Here is a 26,768-nt window from a genome sequence, read left to right as displayed (position 1 = left end):
AAAGCTCAGACCAGTCTTAATACTGTGCCTTCTACCTCTTCCCACTACCTTTGGTTGTTACATTTGATGTCAGAAGTTACCACTTCATTCGATGTCAGAATAGCAGACGTCATCTGCACATTATGACATTCAAGACCAATGCCTGCATTACAGTCACAAAATGCGGTGAGTTCTGACCAGTTTTCTTTTGAGTGTTGGACATTATCTTTCTTTTTTGTGTTTTTGAGTATGGCCCATGGCAAGCCGTTGTAGATGTTTTGTGTGGGTTTTTGTTGTCAGAGTAAGTGTTAGTGTATTTGGGGCAGAAAGTGTTCCCCCCCCCCCCTCCCTCTCTCTCTCTCTCTCTCTCTCTCTCTCTCTCTCTCTCTCTCTCTCTCTCATGACATTTAATTACTTTTGTATTGGTTTGAGTCTGATGTTACTGAGTAAGATGATACTGTAGTGTAGGAAGTTGGGTTATTTTTGTACTTAATTGTTTTGTTTCGGGATTAACGGGGAACGAAAACAACCGAATGGCAGAGTCAGGAATGCGAGGTGTGTCGGAACCAGAAGCGGTGCAGATTTTGTTGCAAAAGGTAGCACAGTTGACAGCAGACAATACGCAATTGAGGAGTGAATTAACACCTACAAGTGAGCAGGAAACCGCATCGGATCAGTCGTTATCGCCTAGGATGCAGCAGCAGGAGACTGATCCAGCTGCTGCGAGTTTGATTATTCCGTTTCCTGACAAGGCATCCGAGGATGTGCGTTTGTTTGTGGAGGACTTGGAAACTTCAGCTGTGATGAATGGTTGGTCAGATGAACAGTTGTTACATGCAGCCAAGATTAGATTAACAGGTGAAGCGAAGACATGTGTAAGGTGTTCTGAGGCCTTAAGAAAGGCACGACAGTTTAAGCAGTTGAAGGAGGTACAAGAAACAGAATAGCGCTTGGTACTTTAGGGAGAGGTTGAGTACAATGACGAAGAGACAGGGGGAGACGGTAGAGAAATTTGCGGACAGAATAAGAGAAATTAATGAGTATACTTACGAGTTGGGTCAAAGCAAAGAAGCGAATGATGTTCTGTTGCAGGAGGCTGAGCAAAGGGCACTTGATGTATTTTTGAGGGGGTTACCGGTGCATATATCGCGGAAAGTGCATGAAGGGACTCCGAAAGATTTGTATTCAGCCATTCAGCTGGCAATCCAATGTGAGGAAATAGACGTGGCAACGGGGGTACCTGATAGACAAACAGTGTTTACAGCAGGTATAAAATGTTATAAGTGTGGTCATACGGGACATGTGAAGAGGCATGTACCCAGTCACCGATATCCATCAGCAGCGTGGAGGACGCAGAAGTGAAGTTAGTAGAGGTGGACAATCGTTATATGGCACAGGTAGCCCAAGACCCACATAAGGGAGCTCCCGTTTAATTTCAATGCTACGAATACGTATGCAGAGGTGGAATGTTCAGTGGTAGGATCCATCGAAACTAAAAAGTTTAAGATTTTGTTGGACACAGGGGCGCAAGTGTCAGTAGCTACTAAGAGTTTAATGGGACAAAGGAAGTTACAGCCACTATGTTACAGGTTGTGTGGAGTGGGGGATAAGGAGGTAACACCTTTGGGGTCAGTGACAGTTAACTTTGGCATAGGGAAAGTCCGATTTGATGCATGAATGGAGGTAGTACTATGGGTAAGGCCAGTATTACACTATCAAATTTCTTTGTCAAATATCTTTGTCCAATATCTTTGTCAAAGGTATTTGATGGTGTAATAGGGAAATTTGTCAAATATCATCCAATATTTCATCAAATCTAGGGCCTCGCTGTAGGTTTGATCAAAGAAGTCGCTTGTCTTCTGTTCACTGCAATGTGACATGTTACCACATGGAGCGCTAGCATCGCTGCACTCTGTCGTCCGTAGTGTTTTTATAAACATTGCAGGTAAATACACTCCTGGAAATGGAAAAAAGAACACATTGACACCGGTGTGTCAGACCCACCATACTTGCTCCGGACACTGCGAGAGGGCTGTACAAGCAATGATCACACGCACGGCACAGCGGACACACCAGGACCCGCGGTGTTGGCCGTCGAATGGCGCTAGCTGCGCAGCATTTGTGCACCGCCGCCGTCAGTGTCAGCCAGTTTGCCGTGGCATACGGAGCTCCATCGCAGTCTTTAACACTGGTAGCATGCCGCAACAGCGTGGGCCTGAACCGTATGTGCAGTTGACGGACTTTGAGCGAGGGCGTATAGTGGGCATGCGGGAGGCCGGGTGGACGTACCGCCGAATTGCTCAACACGTGGGGCGTGAGGTCTCCACAGTACATCGATGTTGTCGCCAGTGGTCGGCGGAAGGTGCACGTGCCCGTCGACCTGGGACCGGACCGCAGCGACGCACGGATGCACGCCAAGACCGTAGGATCCTACGCAGTGCCGTAGGGGACCGCACCGCCACTTCCCAGCAAATTAGGGACACTGTTGCTCCTGGGGTATCGGCGAGGACCATTTGCAACCGTCTCCATGAAGCTGGGCTACGGTCCCGCACACCGTTAGGCCGTCTTCCGCTCACGCCCCAACATCGTGCAGCCCGCCTCCAGTGGTGTCGCGACAGGCGTGAATGGAGGGACGAATGGAGACGTGTCGTCTTCAGCGATGAGAGTCGCTTCTGCCTTGGTGCCAATGATGGTCGTATGCGTGTTTGGCGCCGTGCAGGTGAGCGCCACAATCAGGACTGCATACGACCGAGGCACACAGGGCCAACACCCGGCATCTGTTTGGCGCCGTGCAGGTGAGCGCCACAATCAGGACTGCATACGACCGAGGCACACAGGGCCAACACCCGGCATCATGGTGTGGGGAGCGATCTCCTATACTGGCCGTACACCACTGGTGATCGTCGAGGGGACACTGAATAGTGCACGGTACATCCAAACCGTCATCGAACCCATCGTTCTACCATTCCTAGACCGGCAAGGGAACTTGCTGTTCCAACAGGACAATGCACGTCCGCATGTATCCCATGCCACCCAACGTGCTCTAGAAGGTGTAAGTCAACTACCCTGGCCAGCAAGATCTCCGGATCTGTCCCCCATTGAGCATGCTTGGGACTGGATGAAGCGTCGTCTCACGCGGTCTGCATGTCCAGCACGAACGCTGGTCCAACTGAGGCGCCAGGTGGAAATGGCATGGCAAGCCGTTCCACAGGACTACATCCAGCATCTCTACGATCGTCTCCATGGGAGAATAGCAGCCTGCATTGCTGCGAAAGGTGGATATACACTGTACTAGTGCCGACATTGTGCATGCTCTGTTGCCTGTGTCTATGTGCCTGTGGTTCTGTCAGTGTCCCTTCCTGGGACAATGAATTCACGGTGTTCTTATTTCAATTTCCAGGAGTGTACAATTGGTGTGTGCCGACAACTACAAAATTAATAGAGATGTATGAAGGTGATGAGGCACTTTACAACGTGAAACACACTGAATACAAAAATGGATTACGAAGGTTGGAGACCTGACCTGACCTGACCTGACCTGACCTGACCTGACCTAACCTAACCTAACCTAACCCTCTCCTGTAGCAAGGAATCGGAGTGTTACAGTGAGCCTGTCTTCTGCAGATGTAGCAGTTCTTAAGTGAATATTGTGCTTTGTGATATGAGGATACACTTCATTGAGCACATACAGAAACGTATGCTCATCCATTCTTAAGTAACTGATGTACGACTTGACGTCCTCCACTATAAGCTCATGTAACAAGTTTTGTTGAATGCTTTTATCGTGTCGTCGTAAAACCCACGGCTTTACCCAGGTTTGTTTCCTTTTTTTCCCCCGCTTCTCTTCCGCATATGCACACAGTGCAATTGTGGTACATGCAACCTCTGCGGTTAATAAAAAGTTGTTGTTGTCAGTCATTTTGAACTTTGACGAAAAATTGGATAACAGTGTAATACCCCTTTTAGCGCTACATCAAAGGTCTTTGTCAAATATATCTGACGGAATATTTGATCACATCTTTGATCAAATCTTTGACAAAGAAATTTGATAGTGTAATACCGGCCTAAGCAAGGGCTATGGCATGATCCTAGGAGTAGATTTCTTGCATCAACATCGTGCTAGAACTGACCTGGACAACGAACTGTGGAACGTGGAACTTGGTGGAATGTTATTTCAGCTAGGGGAAACTGCTGTCGATGCGGAGCTGTTGTGGGAGGCATTCAACGTAATGAATAAACCAACTGAACTGCGTACATTAGCATTAAGGCTTAATTAACATGAGTGTGTGTCTGGTAGCACCGGGAGGTTGCTTTGGGTAAGTGTGGAGTCGAATCTACCTGTGGGTACAGTACGTGTTATTGAAACTTAGGAGGATAATGAAGTTTTGGGTCCATTGGGTTGTTTTGTACGCGTACAGGAGGGGAACGACAGGCAAGTAGTTCCCGTGAACATGTATAATTTTAGCACAGTGGACCGAATTTAAGAAAAGGAGTTTTAGTAGCAAATTTGGATATGCCAGATGACGAAGAGTGGTGTTTGAAAGGTAACCGTAACGATCAACCACTAACTGCCGATAGAACTGAATTGCGTAACAAAATTAAACATTTGAAAGGAGGAGAAAGAGAGCATATGGAAGAATTATTGTGGGAATTTAAGGATTTGTTTTCTCCACAAGGGCCAATGCCAGCAACTCCATTAGTTCAACATAGGATGCCAAAATGGGATGAAGTACCTGTTTACCGTAAACCATACAGAATACCGAGGTATTTGCAGCTGACTGTGGAGGATTTCATTGATCAGCAGCTAGCAGACGGTATTGTAGAGCATAGTAATAGTTCCTGGGGAGTGGTCATTATTGTTGTTGTGCCTAAAAGTCTATGGATGGAACTAAGAACTGCAGGTTCTGTTGTGACTACCAATACCTCAATAATAAAACAGTAATGGACCCATACCCAATTCCAAACATATCGGAGACTTTGGATCACTTAGGACAGTGCCAGTACTTTTCTACGATCGATTTGACAAGCAGTTATCATCAGTTAGAGATGGCTCCAGAGGATCGTCCAAAAACTGCATTTCTACTCCTGGAGGCATTACCAGTACATCAGGATGCCATTCGTTTTGAAAAACGCTCCAGCACAATTTCAGAGGTTGCTAGACATTGTCTTGAGAGGTTTGAAACCACGGCAATGTTTTGTCTATTTGGATGACATTATAGTGCTTTCAAGTAGTATGGAGCAACATAGACAGCGGTTAAGGGAAGTCTTTATGAGGTTAAGAGCAGCTCGTTTGACGTTGAGCCTGGAGAAGTGTCATTTTGCATTAGAAGAAGTAAAATATTTGGGTCATATTATTAGTCAGGATGGAGTGCGAACATATCCAAGGTTGGTACAGGCTGTAAGGGATTTTTGGGAACCCAAAACAGTTAAGGAAGTGCAGTCATTCATTGAAATTTGCAATTTCTATCAAAAGTTCGTGAAGGGTTTTACAGATTTAGCACAGCCATTGACACGATTGTTACGGAAGGGTGTGAAACTTGAGTAGACAGAAGAGTGTCGGAAAATGTTTGACAAACTGAAAGAAGTGTTAACATCAAGTCCAGTTCTTGTGCTTTCCAGATTTTGAAAAGGAGTTCACACTAGCATGTGATGCATCAAATCAAGCATTAGGGTGTGTTCTTAATCAGGAAATTGCTGGGAAAGAACATCCTGTAGGCTATGCGTCTAGGCAGTTGAATGCAGCAGAGAGGAATTACTCAACAACAGAGAGGGAGATGCTTAGTGTAATCTATGGAATCACATATTTTAGATGTTATTTATATGGGAGAAGATTTCAGGTAGTGACAGATCATGCTGCATTGAAGTGGTTGTTGGGGTTGAAGGATCCGTCAACTAAGCACGCTAGATGAGCTGTGAGGCTTAGTGAATTCGACTACGAGGTGGTGCACAAGCTTGGGAAGAAGTACGGCAAAGCGGATGCACTAAGTAGGAAGGTGGCAAAAGTAAGTCATAAGTTATGACCTAGCGGTATGGCAAGAATTACAGAACGCAGACAACGATTGTACATTGTATCGGGCACAACCCAAGTTAATATCTACGACAGTCTTCTGTGCAGGTAAATGAAGTTAGGACCAAGAGTAATAGTGCCAGTGAAACTGAGGGATGAGGTTTTAAAGGGAGCACATGGTCACATGTCATCTGATATCGAGGGTGTAGAGTGACGAATAGGAGAGTGGCAGAGAGGTATTGGTGGAGAGGTAGGAAAGTAGATGTGGATCAGTATGTCAAGAATTGTAAACCATGTGCGCAGAGAGCAGATTTGAGTCGGAAACAGATACAGCTACAATGATTGCCGGATGCGACATGTCCATTCTCTATGTTGGGGATTGATGTCTTATGACCTTTCCGGCAAACACCACTGGGGAACAGATTCGTTCTGACAATAATAGACCATTTTCTGAGGTATGTGGAGATGGTGGCTATGCCAAATCAACAGGCAGCAATGGTCGCGCAAGCGTTAGTAAATAACTGGATTTTGAAGTTTGGTGTTGTTGTTGTTGTGGTCTTCAGTTCTGAGACTGGTTTGATGCATCTCTCCATCCTAATCTATCCTGTGCAAGCTCCTTCATCTCCCAGTACCTACTGCAACCTACATCCTTCTGAATCTGCTTAGTGTATTCATCTCTTGGTCTCCCTCTACGATTTTTACCCTCCACGCTGCCCTCCAATGCTAAGCTTGTGATCCCTTGATGCGTCAGGACATGTCCTACCAACCGATCCCTTCTTCTAGTCAAGTTGTGCCACAAACTTCTCTTCTCCCCAATCCTACTCAAACCGGAGAAAATAATTACTGACCAAGGGACCAATTTCATGTTGGATTTAATGAAGGAACTGTGTAAACTGTTGAACGTAAAGAAGTTGAGGATGAGCGTGTTGCATCCACAGACCAATGGAAGGACAGAACGGGTACACAGAAAAATCGGGAAAATGCTGAGTTTTTATGTGGATTCTCATCACCATCAGTGGGACGAGTATTTGAATCATTTGTATGCACATATAATGCAAAAATCCAAACAAATACTGGTTTGTCTCCATATGGGGTAGTGTACAGGCAAAAAATGCCATCACCACTTGATTTGGTGAGGCTACAGAAAGAAAGGACCGGTGAATCTGTACGTCAACTCACGAGTACAATTCGGGATGTTTGAAAACGGGTACAAAAGATGAATACGAAGGCGTTGGAAACACAGGAAGACGCAGTGAAGCGGAAAGGAAGTTCACCGCAGTATAGAGTGGAGCAATGGGCAGTGCTGTCCAGCCCCTATGCGCAAAAAGGGAAAACGAAGAAGTTCCTCACGAGGTATCAAGTGCCATACCATGTTGTTGAAACCCCATCCCCCGTTAATGTTAAGCTTCAGCTGCCAACTAGAACAATGATAGTACACAATGGGCAGTTATGGCCATTTAAGGATGCGATTCCAGGCATTGCGATTCCAGGCATGTCATAGGAAGGAAAGAGGAAGAAAGAGAGAGTGAAGAGAGGTGCTAAGCACAGAGAAAACCAGGAAGATAGAGTACAGCACGAAGTACCGTATGCTTTGCGATCCAGAAAGTAGTAGAGTATTTGTAGTTTTTTTGTTTTCTTGTTATGTATCACAGGGTTTGCGTAGATTAATTAGGTCATATATGTATTTTCGAGTATAGCCTGCTGCGGACACCAGTTGTTTTGAAGAGGGAGGAAGGGTGATGGTGACCCCTATCCTCAGGTCATTGAAAAAGGGAGTGTTGAGCAAGTTTGTAAAAGTAAAAAACTGAGGGGTATTGCTGTTTTCAGCAGCTAGCAACCGAGACGCCAAGATGACAAGGGAGGAATTACGAAGCTGCCATAGAGGAAATGTAATGTTATATCCAGCTAGAGTGATAAGCACCAATACGGACACGTGTACAGTGCAGTTATTTTTAGCTAGAGGGACAGGAATAGACTGTCCAAGGGGCATCATGAGGCCAAAATTGAGCTTGCAACAGGTTGGGATGCATTGGATCTTCTCCACCTACGAGAATTTGGTAGTAGTAGCAAGTTGCTTTGAGCGGGAAATATTTGCAGAAGCAAAAAGTATAGAGCTCGAGGGGAGCAGAATTTTAATCAATGGAGCTGCATGTAAAATAATAGGACCAACCTTCCACCTGCCAGCGTCAATTTCAGGAGTCACGCAATTGAATGTTACACAGCCACAGCTGTACTGGCCAAAAGCAACTTTTAGAGTTTTGCCAAGGTAGAATCTGACCTTTTTAAATCAAACTCTGGAGCCAGGTCTGTTGAGATTTGTAAACTAGTTCATTTTAGAGCAAGAGGGGTGAATATCAGCTGAACAGCTTGTGCAACATGTTGCTCGGTACAGGGAAAGGCAATGGCAAATAATGATCATTTTGAGCACCTCTGTGCCGAATGTCTTCGCAGCCTTAATTTTGTCGTGTGTTGTTTTCCTTCTGATCAGGAGGAGAGCCAATTCCAAGAGGGAATCAAGGGTGGTCCAAGTCCCAGTGGATTGGATACCAAGGGCATGGGACGACTAGGTAAGGGGCTGATCAAGCAGTGGTCATCCAGTAAGGAATTTTTACGTTTTGTTTCATGTCATGTATTTTAAGTGGCACTAGATGACATTTAAGTTTTCTAAAAGTAAGGAAATATGTCATAGGTGCCATCCAAACAAGTTAAGAGTTAGTTAAAGGTTGACCCAGGGACCAGGTCTCTCTGAAGGGGGGAATAATGTAGTGGCACTACTGTTTGGGATAGGAAAAGTCAGTTTTGGTGTAATATTTCTGAGCATGCAAGTTACAGCCAGGTGCAGGCCTGTTTACAGTGAGTTACACTCACCAGCACTTGTGAAGTAAAATAGAGGCCACAGGGGTGTAGAACCGCCGGAACAAGTACGTGTAGCAGTTTGCATGGTGCAGGTCACAGGCAGAAGGGGCCCACTAGCCAACCTAAGTGTTACGAGTACGTGACGTGGAGCAGAGCGTTTAGCAAAACAGAGGCGCACAGCTGCATATAAATAGGTGCCGGTTCACTAACAAAGCATTCAAGTGTGACAGCTTTCCTAGACGGTGGAGCATGTCACACCTCCGGCTACAAGCAGCAGCAGACGGGGCGCCAGCATTCCAGTCCACGGTGGGAGGCTGGTTCGATCCTCTGAGGCCAACGCGGGGCATTCAAGTGTGGCAGCTCTCCTGGACAGTGGGGTGTGGCACACCACCGGCTACACACAGCAGCAGATGGGGCACCAGCATTCCAGTCCACAGCGGATTGCTGGTTTGACCCTCTGAGGACAACACGGGGTCCGTAGCCAGCCAGCAGCGGGCCACTCCACGGCTCACTACCGCTGGCAGTCATCTTGGCTCCCAACATGCATTGGAGACATCCAGGGCGAGGGCCACAGATTGCTGCCGGATCGCGGGCACTTGTTGTCGCCGCGACCCAAATCATGGCGGCGGTGACGCACGGCGCGGGCCACCTTGCAGTTGTCAGTGGACGGAACTGAGGTAGCACAGGACAAGGGCTGCTGAGTCGGCTGCCGGCGTAGCCCTGACATCCTCATATCAACACAGCCATACAAGGCCGACACATTAGCAGAGCTCTTGACGGGTTGCTAAGGTGTCGTCCTCAGCATTGCGAGACCTGGTGACGCAGACCGAGGGTAACGCGGCACTATAGTTGGAAACAATAAATCACTTGGAATGCTCAGAGTAGTCTTAATATGGTGCCTTCTATCTCTTCCCGCTACATTTGGTACTGTTGGTACATTCGGTGTCAGAAGTTGCCACTACAGGTCGAACACAGCAGATGATACATTTTGTGAGGCTCAGCATGAGATCATTGATAAAATATGACAGACAGTGCCTGCCAAAAACAGCTTTTTAGAAGAAAGACTAGTTTTTATAAGTCCTGGGCTTGGTAACCCCAGTATCCATAATGGAGAAAACTTTATTCAAGATACTTGACTGGATGGGATGAACTTCTGCCTTGGATCTTGCAACTCAATGTTATACTTTCATTTCAGCCAAACCAAGCCTATTGTAGATTTATATACCAAGATAGATCAAAAACACTGAAGAGGGAAGCATTTGCATAGCTAACACTTGGTTCAAGAATCATAAAAGAAGGTTGTATACATGGAAGAAGCCTGGAGATACTGACAGGTTTCAGATGGATTATATAATGGTAAGAGAGAGATTTAGGAACCAGGTTTTAAATTGTAAGACATTTCCAGGGGCAGATGTGGACTCTGACCACAATCTATTGGTTATGAACTGTGGATTAAAACTGAAGAAACTGCAAAAAGGTTGGAAATTGAGGAGATGGGACCTGGATAAACTGACTAAACCAGAGGTTGTAGAGAGATCCAGGGAGAGCATTAGGGAACGATTGACAAGAACGGGGGAAAGAAATACAGTAGAAGAAGAATGGGTAGCTCTGAGAGATGAAACAGTGAAGGCAGCAGAGGATCAAGTAGGTAAAAAGATGAGAACTAGTAGAAATCCTTGGGTAACAGAAGAAATATTGAATTTAATTGATGGAAGGAGAAAACACAAAAATGCAGTAAATGAAGCAGGCAAAAAGGAATACAAATGTCTCAAAAATGATATCGACAGGAAGTGCAAAATGGCTAAGCAGGGATGGCTAGAGGACAAATGTAAGGCTGTAGAGGCTTATCTCATGAGGGGTAAGATAGATACTGCGTGCAAGAAAATTAAAGAGACCTTTAGAGAAAAGAGAACCACTTGTAAGAATATCAAGAGCACAGATGGAAACCCAGTTCTAAGCAAAGAAGGGAAAGCAGAAAGGTGGAAGGAGTATATAGAGGGTCTACACGAGGGCGATGTACTTGAGGACAATATTATGGAAATGGGAGATATGATACTGCGTGAAGAGTTTGACAGAGCACTGAAAGACCTGAGTCAGAACAAGACCCCGGGAGTAGACAACATTCCATTAGAACTACTGACAGCCTCGGGAGAGCCAGTCCTGACAAAACTCTACCATCCGTCGAGCAAGATGTACGAGACAGGCGAAATACCTTCAGACTTCAAGAAGAATATAATAATTCCAATCCCAAAGAAAGCAGGTGATGACAGATGTGAAAATTACCAAACTATCAGTTTAATAAGTCACGACTGCAAAATACTAACACGAATTCTTTAGAGACAAATGGAAAAACTAGTAGAAGCCGACCTCGGGGAAGATCAGTTTGGATTTCGTAGAAATATCGGAACACGTGACGCAATACTGACCCTACAACTTATTTTAGAAGCTAGATTAAGGAAAGGCAAACCTACATTTCTAGCATTTGTAGACTTAGAGAAAGCTTTTGACAATGTCGACTGGAATACTCTCTTTCAAATTCTGAAGGTGGCAGGGGTAAAATACAGGGAGCGAAAGGCTATTTACTATTTGTACAGAAACCAGATGGCAGTTATAAGAGTCGAGGGACATGAAAGGGAAGCAGTGGTTGGGAAGGGAGTGAGACAGGGTTGTAGCCTCTCCCCGATGTTATTCAATCTGTATATTGAGCAAGCAGTAAACGAAACAAAAGAAAAATTCGGAGTATTTATTAAAATCCATGGAAAAGAAATAAAAACTTTGAGGTTCACCGATGACATTGTAATTCTGTCAGAGACAGCAAAGGAACTGGAAGAGCAGTTGAACGGAATGGATAGTGTCTTGAAAGGAGGATATAAGATGAACATCAACAAAAACGAAACGAGGATAATGGAATGTAGTCGAGTTAAGTCGGGTGGTGCTGAGGGAATTAGATTAGGAAATGAGACACTTAAAGTAGTAAAGGAGTTTTGCTATTTGGGGAGCAAAATAACTGATTATGGTTGTTAACATCGAGTATAGATTTAAGTGACAGGAAGTCGTTTCTGAAAGTATTTGTATGGAGTGTAGCCATGTAAAGAAGTGAAACGTGGACGATAAATAGTTTGGACAAGAAGAGAATAGAAGCTTTCGAAATGTGGTGCTACAGAAGAATGCTGAAGATTAGATGGGTAGATCACATAAATAATGAGGAGGTATTGAATAGGATTGGGGAGAAGTTTGTGGCACAGCTTGACTAGAAGAAGGGATCGGTTGGTAGGACATGTTCTGAGGCATCAAGGGAGGCATCAAGGGATCACCAATTTAGTATTGGAGGGCAGTGTGGAGGGTAAAAATCATAGAGGGAGACCAAGAGATGAATACACTAAGCAGATTCAGAAGGATGTAGGTTGTGGTAGGTACTGGGAGTTGAAGAAGCTTGCACAGGATAGAGTAGCATGGAGAGCTGCATCAAACCAGTCTCAGGACTGAAGACCACAACAACAGATCAAAAACACTGAAGAAGGAAGCATTTGCACCCATGTATTCTGTTATGCTGCAGGCGAGAATATGTTACAGTCTTGGATTTCAAGTGCACTGTGAATAGTCTCTCATGTGCAACTCATGTGTAGGAAAATAAGTTTAGCACCCACGAGGTTCTGATTCAGTCTTTCCTTCTCATCCTATCTGGTAAGTCTCCCCTGACCTGGGATTCTGCGTGCGCTTTCTAAACTGCACCCTGTTCCCAAAACCTTTCCAATCCTTTCTGTTCACCCCTCTTCCTACCCCTCATCTCTTCCACCGCTGGCTCCGAAAGCTTGTAAAAGTTAAATCCTTTCGTTGGTGTGTTACTCTGCCGCCACTTGGTAAGTAGATTTTTTTATCTGTCCGTTTATAATATTATCAATAACTGATTATTTTCACTGTTTCTTTGACAGATAAAGTGAAACATTTAGTTCCTACAGGAATCTGCTGTGAGTCGCTGCCCACATTCTCCAACTGAAAAGGAAATGTATTGACAGGACGAATTTGCACAATGAATTCACGCCAAAAGAAATGGAAGCAACTTGATACCACAGGCCCAAGATTGTACAAGAGCAACGTTTTCTTAATGAAATCAAGGCACTCAAGGGAAACTTGCCACTGCTGTACCCAAAGGACGGAAAATACAGAGACTACTCTTTTTTGGATGAGAATGTTTTGCATCCAGGTTGTTGTCTGCATTATATCAAATTAGCTATTAAAGAATGACATCCACTTATTCTGTTCAGAAAGCACTACTTCATGAGGCTTCTAGTCTTACATACTCACATCTATTTGCATTGTCTTGAGGTTAGCTTCGTTCCTACTCCTGGGTGCTACACACCCGTCGTGCTGTAAAGAAGCTTATTTATCGCTTCCTCCACTGGCGTGACTGTTAAAGAAATAGAAGCTCCGCAGCCAGCTGACAGGGTAACACCACACAGACCTTATAAAAGTCAACAGCATTGATTTTGCAGGGCTGTTGTACATCAAAGTAGGCAGTACCACAACTAAATGCAACATTGTACTGTTCACCTAAGCTGTGACTACAGCCATTCACCTAGAGCTACTCCACAATGCAACAACGGATGGATTTTTATTGACACTACAGAGAGTTATTTCCAGATGCAGTACTCCACTCACCAAACAGTGAAAACGATCAAACGTTCAATGCATATAACAGAGAGCCAACAAAATCTGGGCCTCTGGAGGTGGTTTTCCAACACATCCTGGAGAACTGCATTATTTGCAAGTTGGAAAAATGTAGTTTCTTCCCCAATGCCACATGTTTTGGGACATGGGCTTAGCAAAGACAGCCTCTCCTATGGAAGAGCATGTCGAAGCCATCCATCACCAACCTGCCAGCACCCAAGAATCTGACTGGACTCTTGTCCTTTTAGGCAAAGACTTGTTGTAATGCTAAGTTAACCCCCCCCCCCCCCCCAATGTAGCTGTCACCCTCATAACTGGCTTCACCAAAAAGGGCATCAAATATGTGTGGTCTGTGAGCTTTCAGAGAGTTTTTTTATCCCTCAAGCAGTGTGTGTGCTCTGTCCCTATGGGCTTCTTTTACACCAACGCCTCCCACTATAGCATTGGTACATTCCTGTCGCATTGGAACCAAGGTGCCATCAAGCATCCCATCGTTTGCACATTGAAATCACTTTCAGCGCTGCAAAATAACCATTTGCAGGTGGAAAACGGAGAAAAGTCCTACCCATCACTGACCACAAGCCACTGATTTCATTACTCAATCCTCGTTCTAAGCTACCAGATAGGACTGCCCACTGATTGCAGAGATGGGCACTCTTTCCCAATAATTATTGGTGTGACATTCATTGCCAGTCCACTGCCTAACACGCTAATGCAAATGCACCACTGTGGTCGCTGCCGGGAGACGACCCAGAGTTTGAACGACAGTTGGCTCTCTTTCTCGCATCGGTCGATACCTTGCAGCAGATGTTGCTGACTTTTTCTTTGATAGCACAGGAGATAAAGGCCCCCGACCTGTTTCACTGGAAAGTCATCCAAGCAGTCCAGTATGATGTACGTTTTCCCTACTGCACGATCAGCTCAACCATGTCCAAGGGTCCATGTGCTTGCCACGCATGAGTGAAGCTCTCAAGTCATCATTCTTCCATTGCTGTGTCCTCGTATATTCCAGCTTCTGCAAGCATTGCACTGGGATACGTGATATGTCCTGAATGAAAGTTCTGCCACGGAGACATTTCTAGAAACTGGCAATCAGTAGTGAAAATGAACATTTTATGTGGACTTGTGTGGCCTGTGCACAGAACCAGGCTGCACCGCCACATCATTTTTCTGCTGGAGCAGTCCCGGACCAACCTTTGGACAAGGTGCACGCCAACCTTGTAGGTCCTTTTCTGGGAATTGTATGGTTGTTGCGCTGGATGCATTGTGCAGTTTCCCATTTGTAGTTAAACTGTCTTCCAAGACACTGACAGCAACTACTTGCACACTGTCAGTCATTTTTGCTGTTGAGGGCTTGCCCTTGACCCTCATATCTGAAAATTGTCAGCAATTTGTATCGGAGAGTTTGAGGATCTTTGCATTTGCAACAATAACGAGCAACTGACTACTGCCCTGTTTCACCCAGTTTCTAATTCAGGGGAAGAGTGATTCCCACAAACATTAAAGACTGAGACGCAGAAGACTGTGTCTGCCTCGTCCCGTGACAATACACTGTTTAGCTTTCTAGTTACATACCGGGTGACAAAAGTCGGCAGATACCGTCCGGCAGTACGTTTGCACGTGTGCAGGAGTAGGGGCTTCTCGCATTTATTACATTCCACGTTGCATGTCCTGGAGTGTTGAGGCCTACTGTAGTTTCCTCTCAGGGTGGCCATTTGAGACCGGTCTTTTGGCTGGCAGCAGGGATGGGTCGGTCACAGTGTTTTCCCAGGAGGAGGCTCCCAACTGTGGCAGTGTGTAAGTGCACTGTCACACCCAGTGTCCTACTTTAGCCTGCAGAATGGGGCACCAATGAAGATTGCTCCTGCGACCCCCGATGCTAAGCCCGTAGAACTGGAAACTGCAACCCCCTTTCCCCATTCACCCTGTACGAGCCCTCGCCCCAGCCAGTGCAAACAGACCTGCCATTCTCCCTGCCTGCACAATCTTCTGCTATTCTGGTGGAGTCAGCCGAGTCATCATGGCCTACTTCAGTGGGAGACCTACTGGCAGGGACTCTCACACCCTTTCTGGTTTTGTGACAGAGATCGCGGCAGAAACTAGGTCATTTTCAGCACCGATGTGGTCTTTTCATGGGGGAGGGATTTCGTATCCCCTCCAGCAGACATTCATGTGGATGCAGATGAGCTATATTAGGCCTCACAGCAGAGTAGTGCGGAAAGCTCTCACGAATGCACTTGTGTGGAGCATTGTATGAGCAGAATTGCTGATCCAGGTGTCTACCTGCCAGTGGCGATAGGCTGCACCAGTCAGCTCTTATGCTGATGTTGACTAACACAGGCCTGGATTTTGCACTGTGCCATCCTCTCAGTTCTACGTGATAACTGCCATTCTCTAAGCAGTAAAGTGAACAGGCTGTCGAGTTTTTCCTCTTCTAGGGTCCACCTCCCTGGCTTCCAGGTCCAGAAACAACTATCAACTAGAGTAGTGACATTCGCCCCAACAATACAGTTTCAGGGCATTTTTGTGCTTACACAGATACAAAACCATCCATCCCAAATTCTTGTCATCTTAATACCTCCCTTTTCCCACTGAGGAACCAAACTTTTATCTTTTTCCAAAGCTTCATAAATGCAACACTACTGTTCCTTGAGGGTCCCCGCACTGAGGCTGGCTACTGGATTCCCATGGAAAGAGTTCCTGCCTTGGCCACCCAGCATCTCTGGCCACTTGTCTGCCGCCTTTCTTCCTACAGTCAAGATGCTAATCCCCTCCTTACCAAAGATTCCCCCGTGAGATCACGAGTGCCAAAGGCAACAGAGATCAGACTGATGCCATGTTCTTTGAATTTCAGCAGACAATTGATACAGCCCATCCCTAATATAGATCAGATCTGCCACTGGATGCAGGACTTTCAGGGAAAAAGAATTCGACATGGCATTTTTAATGGTCTTTATTTATTATTTATTACTGTGTCTGAAGGACAAAGTATATAATCGGCAGACGTAAACGACAGTTTGGTAGTATCCTTATGGTCATTACTGTTAACAGTATTTATAAATGATCTAGTGGTTAGCGTTGTTGTTCGTAGATAGTACTCTTGCGTAGAGGAAAGTTGTAATGCCAGAAAACTGTACTGTAATGTAAAAAGGCCGGCAGAGGGCCAACACTTAGTGCAGAGACTGGTAGTTCCTGAATGCAAAAAAATGTAATGTACTGTACATAAACACTCAGAGAGTTCCATTACTATCTGATAACACTATCTGTATTACATCACTAAGAACTGTAACAACCACAAAATACCTAGGATTAACTCACTAGAGTGACTTACATACACATCAATATGATTACTCTTGCAATTAACATTTAAGAGTTTGGCATAAAGTGATTAGACCTAAAATGGAATGAACACAAAACAATAAGTTGTAAGAAAATCAAATGCTAGGCTGAGATTCAATGGAAGAATCCAAAGAAAATGTATTCATCCTCAAAATAAGTGGCCAGCAAAACACTTATAAGGAAGATTCTTCAGTACCGCTCATCCGTCTTGGACCTTTACCATGTAGAATTAGTAGACGAGATACAGAAGATCCAATAATAAGCAAAAAACTCCAGTGATACATGTTACAAGATAGGTGTTGTACATCAAGAAAAGCATACTGTTAAAATTTTGAGACAGAAGAATTGGGCTACATAAATTATCTGGTCCAAAGTGTCAGGACACTCTTTCATCCCCCCCCCCCCCCCCTTAATGAGGAACTGACCACTAGCTAGTATAAAAGGAGGCAGAGAGTACTGAGTTATCAGCAGAGAAGCAGCAACAGCATAATGTGTCAGTCAAGAGATCTCAGTGGCTTCAGAAGTTGACTAGCCGTGGGAGGCCACTCAGTAGCAAGACTGCACAGGTTGACTGTGGGTGATGTGATTGTGAGGTCGAAATGTGAAGCTACAAGCACAGCTAAACCAGGTCCAAACAGACCTCACATACTGGTGGACAGCAACTGTCAAGCATTATAGAGTATGGCTACAAAAGAACTGTATTTGACACACCTGCTTAAGGAGCAAGTGTGGTGAATGTGTGTCAGGTGGCCTGAGGATGCTACTGTGCACTGAAACCAGAAGCCAAAATAAATAAATTACAACTGTAGACACAAACACACGAAGTCTATTCAAATAATTCTGAAATATTCACAATTTCCAACCAATGGTGTGTTGGAGTGAAATGTGGTTGGTATTACTCCATACGCCTGTGTTTAATGTGTAACTGCTGAAAGTTTCATAGTTGTATGTCTGTTAGTTAGTGTTCAGTGCACTATTGAGTAGAACGTTAGTCTGAAAATTTTGAGATGGCAGAGTTAGAGGAGCAATAATCGTGCATTAAATTTTTCATGAAACTCAAGAAAACGTTTACAGAGAGACACCAAACAATGCAGGAAGCCTACGGTGATGAGTGCTTAAGCCGTATTTGGTGTTACGAATGGTTCACACAGTTTAAAAATGGCAGAATGGAAAATAAAGATGACCCTCGTTCAGGTCCCGCTTCAACGTCTACCAACCATGCTCGTATGAGGAAAGTCAACAATACTGTGCATGCCAATCAAAGACTTACTGTCCGAAAGATTGAAGAAGAATGTAGCATTTCAATTGGATCATGTCATGAAATCCTGACACAGCATCTTGGAGTGAACTGTGTTGCCCCCCAAGTTTGTCCCACTGCTAATGAGTCAAGACCAAAAAGACCTTCACATTGCAATCTGTGAAGAGCTTTTGGATCATGCAAATGAGAATGAGATGTTCCTTAAGAGAATCATAGCTGATAATGAGACATGAGTCTATAGTTGTGATGTTGAGACTAAGGTTAGATCCTCACTATGGGCCAAGAAAGATTCTCCACGATCAAAAAAAGCTCATCACATCAGGTCAAACGTCAAAGCCATGCTGATTGTTTTCTTTGACTGAAAAGGATTAGTTCATGATGATTTTGTGCCACAGGAATGTGTTGCGATGCCTTCAAGAAAATGTGAGACGGAAAAGGCCTGAAACGTGGCGAGACAATTCGTGGCTCTTGCATCATGATAATGCACCTGCACATTCATCCCTGTTGGCGCATAACTATTGCACAAGAAACGAAATCACTGTGCTGCCTCATCCTCCTTGCCCTCCAAACCTGGCCCCTGCGGACTTTTTTTTATTTCCAAAGTTGAAAAACCTGTTGTAAGGATAAAGATTTGCAACAATAAATGAGCTAGAGTATTTTGAAGGATACCATGCACCATGAGTAAAAGGTAAACGTAGAAACATTTTGTAGACAAAGTTCCGGAATTTTTTGAACAGATATTGTATACTATTTCAGTACTGTATTGATCATTGTTACGTGGGCAATATGTTGGGAATATGTAATATGAAGTATATAAAAAAATCAAATGAAACAGTGAAATGAATCACCCGTGAGTTCCACAGTGCTACCGGCAGTCCAGATACCACACTGACTGGTCATAGGGAGTTAAAAACAAAGGCGCACAGTGGTTGAGCAGTTCCTCATAAGCCATATAGTTCTGTAGTCAGTACGAAGTAATGTTTGAGGTGGTGTAAAGAGTGACACCACTGGCCAGTGGACGGGTGGAAACAAGTGATTTGGAGTGATGAATTGTGCTACACCTTGTGGCAATCTGATGTAAGGATTTGGGATGGGCAGCTGTTTGGAGAACACTACCTGCTGTCATGTTTAGTGTCAACAGTGAAGTACAGAGGAGGTGGTGTTATGATATGGTGGTGTTTTCATGGTTAGGTTGTAGTTCCTTTATTGCATTTAAGAATACACTATGTGGGCTGTGTACAGTTGAGAAACAGTTCGGAGACGGTAATTGTTTGTATCAGAGTGCTGTTATAAAGCAGCAGATGTGAGGCAATGGTTTTGGGCAATATCATCCCCATTATAGACCGGCCCTCCAAGAGTTCCAACCTGAACGCGATGGAAAACTGTGGGATGAGTTAGAACGTCACCTTCACTCCGGACCCTGGCATCCCACAGCACTACGTTCTCATGTTTCAGCTCTTGAGGAAGAATGGGCTGCCATTCCTCCACAGAAATTCAGACTGCTCCTGAAAGTGCTCAGCAGTGTTCAAGCCATCATAAAGGTGAATGATGGACACACCCCATATTAATGTCCACTAACAGGTGTCTGGACACTTTTGATCAGATAGTGTAGTCCTCCCAGATACTTGTAGCAAATGCACCAAGAAGAGAAACTCACAAAATTACTGCTCCTAGGGAGGCTTACTACAGTTGTTCTTCACATACACCATTCAAAACTAGAGCAAGAAAGGTGTGAAAAGGTGTTAGTATCAGAAGCACACTTCACCCCACACCATAATGTGGCTTGCAGAGAACATACGTAAATGTTAGTCCATCCCTGTCACTGAGCGAGGTGGTACAATGGTTAAGGCAATGGCCCTGCATTCGGTAGAACCAGTGTTCACATTCATCATCCTAATACCCAGATGTAGGCTTTTCATGGTTTCTTCTACAATTATCACGATAAATGCCTGGATGGTTCGTTGAAGTGGAGTGAGAGTGTACTGAGTCAAGCAAGAATGCCTGTATGGTTCAAGTGCTTTGAGGAAGGTCATTAATCTGTGTTAGATGACAAATATTCTGGTCAACCATCAATTAGCACAACACCAGAAATGATTCTGAAAGTGCATGATGTAATTCATGAGGATTGAACGCAGACAATATGAAGTTTGTAACAGACTTTGGCTATTGTACAGTACATGTCAATGACTTCTAGGTGATGAACTGAACATGAGATGAACTGTAGCAAAGTCTGTCCCGCGCCTTCTCAGCATTGACCAACAAAACCTCAAGATTCAGACATGCACTAATCTGCAACAAAGAGTTTGAGAGTTCTACAGTTCTTATCCACAGTCATAACAGGTGATGAATCTTGGGTCTGTCGTTATGACCCTAAAACGAAGCAGCAATCACCACAATGGAAAATGTCATCTTCTTCCAGAAAAAGCTAAATGAATTTGCAACAACTTGAAGTTAATACTGATCTTTTTTTCAACATTTGGGGAATAGCGCATAAGGATTTTCTTCCACCTGGTCACAGTGTCAACAGGCAGTTTCACTGTGAAGTTTTGAGGGGACTGATGGAAAATGTTTGGTGCAAACGGCCAGAGCTGTGGAAAAAGAAAGACTGTTTGGTGCACCATGACAATGCATCTGCACACACCTTGCTCATTATGAAGAAATTCCTGGCCACAGTCCACTACCCTCACTACACACCAGACCTAACCCTGTGAGACTTCTACCGGTTACAGAGGACAAAAATCACATTGAACAGGCAATGTTTTGACTCGACTGAAGACATCCAACTGAAATTGCAACTGGTCCTGAATACCCTCGATCTTGTGTTCTTCCAGGAGTGCTGAGAACAATGCTGGGATTATTGCATACATGCCGAGGTGACAGTGGACATTAGGATGTAAGTATAGTTTTTTGACTTTAACAATGATGTTCTTGGATATTTTGGGTAGCACCTTGCATAGTGTATTTTGTTAGTGTAATAACAGTGTGAAGCAAGCAGTACCAAGCAACATTACAGGACACCACCAAAATATGATACACAGTCAACACAAATTGTTCACAGTTTAACCTGATATCTCGAACAGAAATCATTAAGGAGAGTAGGATAGCAAAAAATATCTTACATGTTCACAAAATTGAGATTAATGGGCAGGACATGAAATCTATTATATAAGAACTTCAGCACTCAATGTACAACCAGCATTCTTACTTCTCCTGTACATTACTTAGTTACCACTGTCCGACACCACTCCACACTATATCATGTCGTAATGTGATAACCTCAAGTACATGAGAATAATTGCAGTAACACACTTTGAACCATTGCCATTGGAATTTAATATCGACTGACTCTGATAGCAATGGCATATCATGTTTTAAACCAGATATTCTTCACACTGTTGTCATTATTAACTAGAACCATGAAACTGTGAAAAAGTTGGCAGAGTACTAGTTTGGACTGAACTTGGTAAACAAAGAGTACTGAAGCCTGAATAATCATAGTTGATTTACAAAATATGAATTTTAAAATATGGATCCAAGTTTAAACTTTTTATGGAATAGAAAAAACCCACCTTCACTTCTGAGTGAATGGCAATTCACAGTTTTGTAACAAATTCTCATGCACACGTTACATTTCATCGCACTCCATTTCCTATAATGGACCTTGAGCCCAGGAACGCATGGAAAACAACAGAGATCCCCCCAGAGTTGGGGAGTGCACTGGAGTTAGCTGGGATTGAGGAAATAATTACTGCAACATTTCAATGCCCATTTTCACTTTTCTTTACCTGACTCCACAACCAATTGTTTCAAAAGCAGAATCTCAGAGTGATTTAGCACATTTGCGTCAATGAACAGTTCAACTCTTAATAGGCTCTGTCACAATTCTCTGAGTCTTTCAGAGTCCTTTGAGATTTCCTCAACTTGTCACAAAAATTTAACTTATCTGAGAAATCCCTATTTTCCATGTTTTTCAGACAAGTTGCCACACTGTTTTCGACAGTACCTTCCGTATCATAGATCAATTATTAAATACAAACAACTATTTAGCCACAAACCTGTAAGTGGTACAGAGACACAGAATTATATTTTTGATAAATACATGCAGCCATTATGCAAATGACAAACTCATAAAAATTTTTTGATGTGGACACAAAAATAACTGACAAACTCATAAAAATTTTTTGATGTGGACACAAAAATAACTAACTAATGAACTATATGAGGCATACCTGTTTTTAACTTGAGCCAGAAACCAGTTCTTGTCAACAACAATGCTACGAATACTTGATGGGACAATGTTTGTTCCAGAATCAAATTCAGATGACTGTAAATTGTAGCACTCAGAATCCAACTTGTTTAACACACTTATGAGACCACTATGCCTGTTAACAAAGAATATTTTTATGAAATTTTGGCTCCAGATATACAAAATTAAAAACAATTTATTAACACTTATATTGAGATGCACTGCAGAAACAGTAAGCAGAATCAAAGCACATGTTATCTCATACTCACTACTAAATGTAGTAATAGTAATATAATAATAATAGTAATGAGTACACAACACTATTAACTAGTGAGCATAGATATAGAAGCCTTAAATCATTGACAATAAAAAGAGAACTGGAAGCATTGCTGCATGTAAATGAAGAAATCTGAAACTGATTTTTTTTAGTTTTACAGTGTCTGCTGGTAAAGACAAAGAAAAAACAACACTGAGAGGTACAAAATACATTAATTCAACCAGTTCTGTAAATTTCATTAAGAAGAGCCCTCAGGGATGCTGAATGTGTCACAATTTACAATAACAAGAGAGAGGGAAATCATAGGAAAATAATCTTTATACTGCAGTAACAATCATTACACTGCTTAATGTCATTCTTGTTTCTCCCATTAAAACAATCCAGAAATCAAGCTGTTCACAGAAGGCTATCAGTTTTTCTCCCCTCTCGCTGGTCTTTCACAGGCCATGGTCTCCAGCTGCATTGTTTCTTCTTCACTTTCCACTGTACTATTAAAGCCACCCATCATTTACGTTCTTCCTTGTCCTTCCCAGTTTTCTTGGTAGACTTCCTCACTCAACTCATATATTTTGTCCACTTCCTCTTTACTTGTGGCTGATATTGGCACATAAACTTGAATGATTGATGTAGCCACAGAGTTACTCTTCAGTTTTCACCACTAATACTCTGTCACTAACTGGAATAACCATCACTATATTTTGTCTAATGTTTCGTGTATATAATTCCAACTCCATTTTCCTTCCTTTCTGATTCTTCGTAAATTACCTTGTATTTCACCAATCCAAATTCATCTTCTCCTTCCTATTGAACGTCACTTACCCTAAAAGACTGATATTATGTCTCTCCATTTCTCTCTTCATCCTTTCTAACTTTCCTTTCTTATCCAGCATCTTCACATTTCGTGTAGCAATCCTCAAGCAATATGTTTCCCATTTCTTCCTCTTATTTTAATTTAATTCAATGCTGCTATAACCCTGTACATAATACTTGGACAAGCACCGCAGTAACAGGTCACTGACGTGCTACACTTAGTATTTTTTGCCACTGGCACCTGCGCAGGCCGTTCCCCGGAGACCACCTGTGGTGGGCACATCACTTGTGCACACAGCACGGCACCTGTTGCGCCATCTACCAGAGCCCTCATCTTTATAAGTGCAGCACAACAGGTAAATCTGATAAATGGATTGTAGGTATCACAAGTGCATGGCATGGTGCCTGATTGCTCTTAACATCTGCGCCACACTGAGCCTTAGGACCATGGACATTCCCTTTTAAATGGCAGACTAGATAATACTCAAGTAGTTATGCCACCATGCCAGCTGTTGGCAGGTGGCACTGAAACCATTATCAGTAGATCTACCATCCCACAGAAGGAAAATTCTGACACTGAATCAAAATAGAATCATTTTTCAAGATGTTTGAATCCCTCCCCCTTCCTGGCAGTGTATTCTTAGTTCAGATGTAATATGGTACATCAGATAGTACTACTGTTTTACAACTTGTAACAGATTTAAGGATTTCCTGGAATTCCTGGAAAGTAGGACATGTTAGTTATCTTGGATGGAGAGTCATCAGAACAAGTAGAAGTAACTGCAAGCTTGTCCACGAGAAGTGTGTGAGTTGGTGTTCATGCTGTATGTGAATGACCTAGCAGACCATATGCATTGTAACCTCAGGGTCTTTCCAGATGATGTCCTTATCTATCACGAAGTACAGGAAAAAGCTTCACAAATATTCCATCATATCTTGATAAAATTTTAACAAAGTGGAAAGAGAAGTAACTTGTTTTAAACATCCACAAATGTAAAACTGTACACTTCTATTAAAGCACAAAAGTAGTACACTGCAATTACAATGTCAATGGTTCACAACCGGAAAACACAAATATCTGGGTGTAATAACAGAATGTAAAGGAATGATTACACAGACTTTGTCATCGGTAAAGCAGGTGGCAAACTTCAACCCGGGAAAATGCAGTCAGGGTATGAGGAAGACTGCTTACAAATGCGAGCTAGTCCTGACATGTAATCGTCAAACCATGAGCCGTGCACAGTAAAGCCCACCTGCGATGGTGCTGCAGCTCCGCCAGCAGTGCCTGCAGCTCCTCCGCCGCCAGCTGTGCTTGTGCCTGCTCCCGGCCCAGAGCCAGCAGCACTTCGGCACGGCGGGCGGCCAGCGACGCAGCCTGCCTCGCCAGTGCGAGTTGTGGCAGGGACAGCAGCTTCGTCACCACCAGCTGCAGTAGCGGACCACTCTGTGAAGGGTGCACTCCCTCCAGGCAGTGCAAGAGCCGCGACACTTGGCTTGGCTGAGAATAACGAAAAACAGTGAAGCAAGCAAAGGAACTGCTACAACTTCAGCAGTAACAACTGATAGGTACAGCTGAGGTCATACCGCTAGGAAACTGAATTACAAGGAGGTACCCAGGAAAACCAGAATTATTTTTTAAAAGCTATATATTTTCAAATTGTTTACAGAACAACATTATCCCCTTTAAAATGCACTCTGTTCCAACTAATACATTTGTCCCAATGGTGCTTCCACTGTTTGAAATATTTTTTGTAATCATCTTTGTAAATGGCTGACAGCTCCTCCCTTGTTTATTTCTTGACTTCTTCAATGTTGTCAAATCAGTGTCCTTTCACGCCCACTTTCATGCACAGAAATAAGAAAAAGTCACACAGAACCAGGTCAGGTGAGTATGGCACGTGGGGCAGCGGAACCATGCCATTTATAGCCAAAAACAGTACAACAGAGATGGCTGTGTGTGTAGTTGCATAGTTGCGGTGAAAGAACGGGTCTCCTGTCTGCCACAAATAGGGCTGCTTTTGACAAACATTGTTGTGCAGTCTTCTTAAAACTCTACATTAAAGGTTTGATTGATGGTCTGATCTGGGGGAACAAAGCCTGAATGATTCGGGCAGCTGATGGATGTCCTGAACAGGTTTATCATTAATCGGCATGTCGCCATTTTTAAATCAAGCAAACCACTCACACACTTGAACTTTTCCCATAGCATCATCTTGGTAAGCTATTTTCAACATTAAAACAGTTTCAGCAGCATTTTTACTGGGTAGAAAACAAAATTTCACAGCTACACGTTGCTCACTTAAATCTGGCATCATAAAAAAATGGAACAAGAACAAAACAGAGCTACCAAAATCAATTACTCCATATGAACAGAACAAGCCAGGTCAACAACACAGGTGGTACTGAACTGGCAATGAGTTGCACTATACACGCATAGAGGCAGAAATGCACACTATACAAGCTCCGCCCACAGCAATATTATTCCGGTTTTTTTGGGCACTCCCTCATACAACCCTGCTACAGACATCTTGACTTTGGACTGTCAAGTGACATTACACTGTAGCGACATAGACTATTAAATGATAACTGAAACAGGATAGTATATATGAAAGACCACGAACATGCAGCAGTTTTATCACACTGAAAACAATTACTGCAAAAACAATCTGACCATCACTTTTGCCTTTTTTCTGTTACACAATTACATGGCCTAATAAACCAAAGAATTTTATTCAAAAATGTTAATGATTTAGTCATTTGGGAAAGTGAAGTAGCAAATTTCCTATATCTGAATTCAATATGGCCCAAAATAGCACAAGCACTGACAAAGGCAGCATATGTTTCATGTGACCAATACCCATAATGGCCAACTATCAGGCAGGTCTTGCACCAGTCCCTTCCACAGGGATATGACCTGTATACCAATAGGTTTGGGAGTGGGTGTGATACAGAGATGTAAATTGGATGACAGCGGCAGAATATCACTTTACGAGAGAGGAAAATAATTGTGGGTAGGTTGACCCTCTTTTCTGTGCACAATGACTGATATTCAAAGCCCTCGGAAATGACATGGTTAAGTTACTTCAGCCTTTGCAGATATTAGATGATGAGCTGGGTATTCCTTTGCTGTTCATTCTTGAAGATGGTGAGAGGACTAGAGATACTGAGGATACGGTGCAGGAAATCTGTTTACAGACTAGGTTTGGAGGATAGTGCCTGCCTGTGAAAGCCTTAGCGAGACCTTCAGTATTCTGGCATGAGGTTCTCATCACTGCAGACATACCACCCATGCATGACTGGACTACTGGACTATATGGCAGCAACACTG

General features: G+C 43.5%; 1 protein-coding gene across 1 annotated transcript in view; it reads right to left on the bottom strand.

The window, feature by feature from the left end:
• LOC126229606 (huntingtin-like) overlaps window positions 1-26,768 on the bottom strand; it is a 549,560-nt gene that overhangs the window by 183,677 nt on the left and 339,115 nt on the right. Inside the window, exons 32-33 of the mRNA XM_049942347.1 lie at window positions 24,694-24,938; window positions 22,337-22,489 (exon numbers count right to left, since the gene is read on the bottom strand). Of these exons, the coding sequence (XP_049798304.1) occupies window positions 22,337-22,489; window positions 24,694-24,938 (398 nt within the window). The remainder of the gene's footprint in view (window positions 1-22,336; window positions 22,490-24,693; window positions 24,939-26,768) is intronic.

This window comes from Schistocerca nitens, unplaced genomic scaffold (genome assembly GCF_023898315.1).
Source record: "Schistocerca nitens isolate TAMUIC-IGC-003100 unplaced genomic scaffold, iqSchNite1.1 HiC_scaffold_376, whole genome shotgun sequence".
NCBI classification, from domain to species: domain Eukaryota; kingdom Metazoa; phylum Arthropoda; class Insecta; order Orthoptera; family Acrididae; genus Schistocerca; species Schistocerca nitens.
The sequence above is the reverse complement of the archived record's forward strand: the minus strand, read 5'-3'. Positions and strand labels throughout refer to the sequence as shown.